Genomic DNA, 7,539 nt, shown 5'->3' with positions numbered 1-7,539 from the left:
ACAGGCACATGGCTGCTTATTCTACAGGTGTGCAGAACAAAACGTGATGAGAGGCAACTTGAAGAGAATTTTGACAGTCTCTTAAAAGGGAAGAAATAAACAGAATACTACTTTCTGTCCTTTTTAGTTGTAGCTTTCCTGAAAAATCCTAAGCCTGCATTTTTACATAAAGACATAAACCAAGTCAGCATGAACCCTAAAGGCGAAATTACATTTACAAAGAAATCAGCCCAAAGTCCTCTCAGTTCAATGTGCAAACCCATCCTAAGCTGAGCCTTTTCTGAACCTCCAGTACTAAACATTGCTCTGCATGATTCTGATTTTGCTTCTTATATACACATACCCCTCCCCCCGACACGATTCCCTACGAAAAAAGATTAAAGTTTTCATCTGTACTAGAAAATGTATGTTTGTGATGTGCACATGTGTGGAGGGAGAAGCCGGTTAGGAATAGCATCACAGTAATTACATTTGCCTTGAAGGCAAAAAAAATCCCAGAGGTATTATAATAAGCATTTTTATAAGCAAATCAACAAAACCAGAAAAGAATAATAATTCTAGGCAATGACGGGACAAAGCCTTAGAGCTGCAACCTAAACAGGAAATAAGAAGTAAAAAGAAACACGCAGGAGAGGAAACAAGACACTTCCTAACCTTAATGATCCTACCTTTGGGGTCTGTTTGAAGACACAGATAATTTCCTTTCTACGTCCTTCAAACACTGACAGAATAAGCCTGGTAGCAACTAGATGGAACGAAACAGGACAAAATAAAACATCTACTATTTTCTTCTGATTACTAAATTAATAATGTCATTAAAAAAAAAAAAAACCCCCTCACATATATAACTCCCAAGTGGAATCAAAGGACAATCATCTTGCCCTACATCTTGGGGGGAAAACCCCTGAAAAAACTCTAATGACCTCATTTCTAATTTCAAGTTCTTTAGATAAAAATTTAAAATCTGCTTTCTCGCCAGCAGCAGAAATCTTTAAAAGAAAGGGACGAGGCAAAGCAAATTGATTGCTCTTGACCTGGTAGAACTGCCGGCTTATTGTGCGGCCGGCCCTAGCTCTCCTCTCCCGCCGCCTGGAAATGGGCGGATTACACTGCAGATGGTCCTCAGGGGATCCACACGGCAATTTCTTACTCTGCTGAAGCAGGGATCCTCCGAATGAGGGAACTGCTGGAAAGAGACGAACGAGCCTGCTGCGTGTCTGTGGCCACGGTTTTACTTTTAATTTAAATCTAATCTGTTTCAAATTAGGACGTGTTCTTCCAGCGAGGGAGGGCGGAGGGTAAAGAAAGCAGCTGTTTTTACATTTATAAAATGGGAAACCGACAGACATCCTTCCTACCTACAGTTCGAACAGCCTGCTTATTTAACTTTGCTCTACACCAGTTGTTCAGCAGCTTTGGTTGCACGTTAGAATCATCTAGGAAGCTGTTACCAAACCCTAATGCCAGGCTATGCCCCAGACTAGTTAAAGAAGAACCTCTGGGGGTGTGATGTAGGCATCAGTATTTTTTAAACCTGCCCCAGTCCCAAGGGATTCCAATACACAGTCACGGTTGACATCGGCTACTTAGTGGTGGCAAAACGCTGCTGTCTCCCTTATATTACCAAACCTAGTTAAGCAGGGTCTGGAAAGTGCTGACCCACAGATTCTAGAAAAAAAAAACCACCACTGTTCTTTCCCATTTGAGGAAAAATGAAACACTTGCCTCTCTGCTTAAGAAAAATGTGGACGTTTATATGTACTAGAAAGATGTCATGGGAACAACTGTCTGTGAAATATAAAGAATTAGCATCCTTCGAGAGTTAGCGTGCTTAAGGATGACTGCCTGCGGGAGAGCAGACATAAAGAAGACTATGGACTGAGCATCTAAGAACCAGAGATGAAAAGATGATGAATATCTATCTCACTGAACATATTGCAAAGTACACTGGCAGATGACTTTATTTATTTTATTTGCCTATGGCAGCAGGCCTGTTTTGAGAAATGTGGGTAACAGAACATTTTTCTGACTAAGATGGGATTGGGACCGTAAGCGTGGAAGCTCTGCGTACACATGTGTGCACGTGTTTGTACAGAAGTAAGAAATCTGGTTAAAAGTTACTAGATAGAATGGCACCTGGAAATTCATATTTAATAAATGAGAAATGCTCGGCCACCCAGCTTCTGATCTCTTCTATAAAACTAAATGGCTAGATCGAACGAACCCAGAGGATGTCAATATTCTTTTGCACGTCCCCCTACTCCTACTACTCATAAGGTTTGCAAGACTCATGAAGTCACATACCAGCGGCTTTCAGTGACAAGAAGAAGCTTCTCCAGGTCATTTCTTCAGACTTATTTCCAGGCTCATAGTCTTGATTCCCCAAAGAACATTCTTATTATACAAGCGTTTTAGCTTTCAAGGATAAAGAAGGCTAGCGTTACTTAAATGTCACTCTTAAGCTTTTTAGCCACACTTAATGAAGGCCTTTGAAGGTGAGTATGTGCCATTCCACTAGTTCAGGGTGGGGCGGTAGGGCTGGTGGACCACCTCAGTCCAGGCTGCCTTCATCAGCCCACAGCGCTCCTGGTGAGAGTGGCCAGCTCAGCAGGGCCAGTCATCCGGCTACCTTAGCAGTTTTAGGCCCAGAATGCCCTCTTCTGATTGTGCGAGGCAAAGAACTGCTTTGAAATAGCTTAAAATGGTTAAGTTTTCTCTGAATATACTTCCAGTGACATTATATTTCCTCTTTATTACTAACTAGCTAAGGATGTACCAGTAACAGAAGCCAATCAAGACGGTAATCTCAGAATTAGGTTACAACACTCAAAATGTGTTTTCTTGTTAAATCTCTTCACTCACGCACTCAAAATTCATTTACTGAGAGCCTCCTATGTGTTAGGCAGTATGCAAGGTCCTGGGGATGCAGAGATGGCAGAGGCCGTGAGGGCACTGCTTGGACTCAGGGGCCAGCAAACTCCAGCCCCACTGCCACACCGAGCCCCGTCATCCCTGTGTGCTTCGACCTTTCATCCCTGAAATGGGGGGAGGGGGACACACATTGCTTCCCTTACTGAGTTCTTGTGAGAATTCCATGAGATGATCCACATAAAGTGTCTAGCATGACAAAGCCCCCAACAGCAAAGACTTCCAATTTATAAGGGAAATAGGCATATTAAAAACAAAATAGATGATTAACTATTCCAACCAGAAGGATGTCGGGAAGAATTATTTTGGCATATGATAATTTGAGAATAAATAAATGCAAGTAGAGTCAAATAAATCATCGGTCCCTGGGTGTGCCTTCCAAGGGTGCAAGTCACTTCTGCACTCAGTTTTCAAAGACAACAACGCCTCGGGGAATTCGCGAGATCCTGTGTTGCCAAATCAGCAGCAGTCCACGCAGAGATGGAGTCCTGCTATGAGGCCTTCTAACTTCTGGGAGAGAACAGACTACCTGGCCAAATGCCCAGACAGAAGTCCTAGCATCATCTAACCTCGGAGAGGCATGAACACTCAGACTAAATAAATGTAATGACAGCACAAATGTTCCTTTAACCAGAGTGACAGAGAGCACAAAGAGCTCTGGAATGGTAGTCAAAGGACTCCCTAGTTTCACCGCACAATCCTAAAGCAGGTTTGGGGCAGGGTTTAGGGAAAGTCACATGACCATGGCACTCCAACACCCCCGAGATGATCTGTACTACATGTGAGCAGTGGAAGCAACATAATATCCTGCCCATCTGACTGAGCCATATTCGAGTCAAGTGAGACAAAGTATGTGGGGATCATTTGCAAAACCTAATGCCGCACACAGTGAATTAGGGAACAAAAACGTGCTCAGCCTTCTCCCTCGACTTCCAGAGCTACAGGAGTTCCTCTTCAGGGTGTGGTGCACGGCTCAGGCAATTTGTCCAAGACCACAGTTTGGCTAAAAAGCTCTGAAAAGTCCATCACTTGCTCTTTGCAAACAAGAAGGAAGTACCAAAGCTTATCTGTTTGCTAACTATAGTCCTTTGTTGCTGGTAAGCCAGCCATGAGGACACATGGATAAATTAGGATGTGGTCAATTCTTTTAAAAACTGAACTTCCCTTTGAGAGGTAATGTTTGCTCTTGAGAGCCCGAGCTTCACAAAAAATCTCCCACTGCAACGTCTGCAAAGCAACTGCACATTCCACAGTGAGCTGTGGACTACCTCGGACTCACTACAGAAGAAGAGGACTGATTTGGAAGAATATTTTTTTAAAATATACATATTTTATAACAGTAGACTTTAGTGAAATCAGTAAGAAGCCAGAGAGTGCCCATTAGTCCTCAGTTAAAGAGATAAAGGACACATCATGAACGCTTAGCAAAATGAAAACTCAGGACCAATTTTTTAAATGAAAACCATCCCTGGCTAGACCGGACAAGCCATCTGGAAATACATCCTGTGTTCAATTTTTGGAAGAGTTAAAAAGGGAGACCAAAAAAAGACAGCTTTCTCTCAAAGGTAAAGAACTTCCCATGTATTTGGTCTTTAATAAAAATAGTAAAAGCTAGGATTTAGGAACAAGTTCTTACAATATGATGTTAGGCAAGCCATCAAACCTCTGTGTTCTTTTTTCCTCTTTATATATATCTAGTGCTTTTCAGATAATAAAAACCACAGGTAAATGTTCCAAAGACTGAGGCAGAAATGTTCACTCTTGTGTCCATCACTGCGATGTGTAGCTGACCGGTCTGAAAAGCTTTTTTCAAAGCTGAAGGAATCTGACCACCAGACTTAGCCACGGAGCTGGAATTAAACCACTGGGCGAAAACCACACCTGACTGGGGAGGGTAAACCAGGTGACCTATTAACCTTTTCTTCCAGAAGTCGCTTTTTTAATTTGTAGAAACTGTCCCAGATTACCTGATTATTCTGAAATGGAAACTTGTTAGTTTCAACTAAAGCATTCATAAACGATGAGTCCCACTGGGTGGAAAGAATTCAAGTAGAAGGCACGAGGAAAACCAAGGTTAGGGCAACTCTGCCTGTGTGGGAACCAGGGCCAGATTAGCTTTGAAAACAATAGGGACCATCATTATGCCACCACATGGAACTGGAAAGACAAAACAAAACAAACAAACTCCACAATGTGAAGCAGCTATAAAATAAGTATAAGGAAGTCCCATTGAGTTCTGTTTTTCCTCATTGGCTGCCTGAACACGTTTTTTTGAAATTATTTCCAGAAACAGTTTTTGATGCTTGTTTTGCTGGTGCCCTAAACATACGCTTAATCTGCCTACTGGGGGCAACTACACTGAAAGGAGGGGGTCTTGAGAGGTAATGATCCCTCCTCCTCCTGGGAGGGCACTGGGAGCAAAAAGTCACCTTGAAGACAGTGTGAGCGAAACAAGCAAGGATTCATTTTGCAAGAGCTTCTTTTTCAGCAATAAGGTCAAATTCAGCCAAACCTTCCCCTTTTTCACAATGTGCTTTGTTCCATCAAAAATAATTATTTGAACCCAATTTCCCTCTCCTGGGAGGAGACATTCTAAACAGATCACATCTTTACTAAAAGTATACCTGAGTCGTTTACGCTGCTATTCCTCTTGGCATAAGCACTCCGAACCACCTGCTCGTAAACCTGAGCGCCTATTGTTCTCATGTTGTCCCGGATCAGAATGCCTTGGGCTTGCATCATGAAGAGGTAGGTGTTCACTGCAGAAAACAGAAGAGAGGAGAAAAAAGAAGTCAATTCAAAAGCAGCCATTAAAACAAAACAAAAAACCGCACATCATTTTAGGTTTCCTTCTTTCTTTTTAAATCTCCTTCAGCTCTAAAACCCAACCAACGGCATAACTCTAATTTCCATACTGGGTTCAGTGTTTTCAGGACACCAGCATTCTTTGGGTAGCTAGGAGGACTTAGAGGAATTTCTGTTAATATTCAGCAGTTTTAGAGAAACCATATTTCTAAAAAATTATATTCTACTAGGTTTTCAAATACCCAATCTGTACTCTAGCACTGCGATCAGAAAGACCTTTAAATCAATTACGATGTTTTAAAAAAGATCTCTCTTTAATTTACCTACTCAACACTCACTATACGCAGAGAATGGAAACCACTGGCTGCTCTTCCTATGGGAAACATTTAGTCTGGAGCTGGTCTTGGCGATCTTTTGAAAGTGGTGGGCTAAGATTCTACCTACTTTTCTTTTGGGTATTTGGAGAGAAAAAGAAGATAATGAAAGAATATCATCAGTACTCATACCCACCCACCTCAGCCCCAAAGTCCAAAGCAATGGGGAAAAAGCAGGGGCTTGGGCTAAGTATCAAAACATATTCTCTTTGCAATATATACAAATATCGAATCATGCCGTTCTACACCTAAAACTAATGTTATACGTCAATTATACAGTCATAAAAACAGAACGAAATAAAAAACATATTCTTAACAAATGATTATTCAGATTAGCTGCCCAATCATTGTCATTTTGGAGAGTGATCTCCACCAGGTTTTCTTGAAGTCTCTCTATGATATGAAACTGGGAGATCACAAATACAAATAAATATAATTCCTGCATTAAACCTGCAATCTCAAATACCATGCCATCTGTTTTCAAAAAATTGTAAGGTTTAAAAACAGCTTTTTAACCAGCCATTCTAATTTATTCACTTTTCCCTCGCCACGGTGAAAGGGGGATGTCTTCCAGGGCCGGTAAGACATTTACAAATCTGACTCTGGTGTGTGCCAGGGATCCTCTGAACTCTTGGCTCACCTGCAGCCAGGCCCCAGGCAGGCCCTGAATGCGAGCTTCTCCTCCAGACTCAATATACATGGCCTTCTGCTGTCCTGGCTATCGACAAGACATATTTTGTTGACTCTATTTCATTATTGTTATCATAGTGTCCAGCACATAATGGGCAGTAGTAAATAAGAACTAACTAGATGAAGCTTAGAAGTCAATTTACTTTACTTCAAACTATTATGTTTGGTGCTTGTACTGGTGATGGGGATGGAGATGGACATAAACCAACAGGCACAACTCTGAATAACAAAAACCCCTGGTAGCCCACATGAAACAGGGACATAAAATCTTTCAAAAGATTTAAAATCACCTCTAAGGTATATCCCAAGCCATAAAATAATAAAAGAAGTCCATGTTTAGAATGCTTTCAGAGATGACGTAGCAGTTTCAAATCAGGCCTGGCACTGACTACAAGACCAACGCACGCTTAAATTCTGCATCCTCAGAGAACCGATCAGATAAGCGTTCATCCTCTGTAGCTAGAGAAAGTTATGGGGAAAAAGATAGCTTTAAATCTGTCAAAAAAGTGTAATTCTGTGAAGACTCTGAGAACAAGTTATATCTCATGTCTATATACAGCAGATAGCACAATGCCCAGTCAGTTGGTAGGCAGTGCAAAAATACTTGTTAAACATAAGATTTAAAGGTCATCTGATATCAACCTTCTAAAGTGGTTCTGTGGTCTTTTTAATATCATTTGGGCTACATAATTTGTATGTTATATATGTTATATATAACTGTCTTCAAGTCTTTCTTCCATCC

At 41.3% G+C, this 7,539-nt stretch overlaps 1 protein-coding gene across 5 annotated transcripts in view; it reads right to left on the bottom strand.

Annotated features, from left to right (window-relative positions):
• B4GALT5 (beta-1,4-galactosyltransferase 5) overlaps positions 1–7,539 on the bottom strand; it is a 72,330-nt gene that overhangs the window by 17,264 nt on the left and 47,527 nt on the right. For all 5 annotated transcript variants that reach the window (XM_011365984.1, XM_023534053.1, XM_023534051.1 and 2 more), the window contains exon 2: positions 5,553–5,687. In XM_011365984.1, the coding sequence (XP_011364286.1) occupies positions 5,553–5,687 (135 nt within the window). The remainder of the gene's footprint in view (positions 1–5,552; positions 5,688–7,539) is intronic.

Source organism: Pteropus vampyrus, unplaced genomic scaffold (assembly GCF_000151845.1).
Source record: "Pteropus vampyrus isolate Shadow unplaced genomic scaffold, Pvam_2.0 Scaffold117, whole genome shotgun sequence".
In the NCBI taxonomy this organism is placed as follows: Eukaryota; Metazoa; Chordata; class Mammalia; order Chiroptera; family Pteropodidae; genus Pteropus; species Pteropus vampyrus.
The sequence above is the reverse complement of the archived record's forward strand: the minus strand, read 5'-3'. Positions and strand labels throughout refer to the sequence as shown.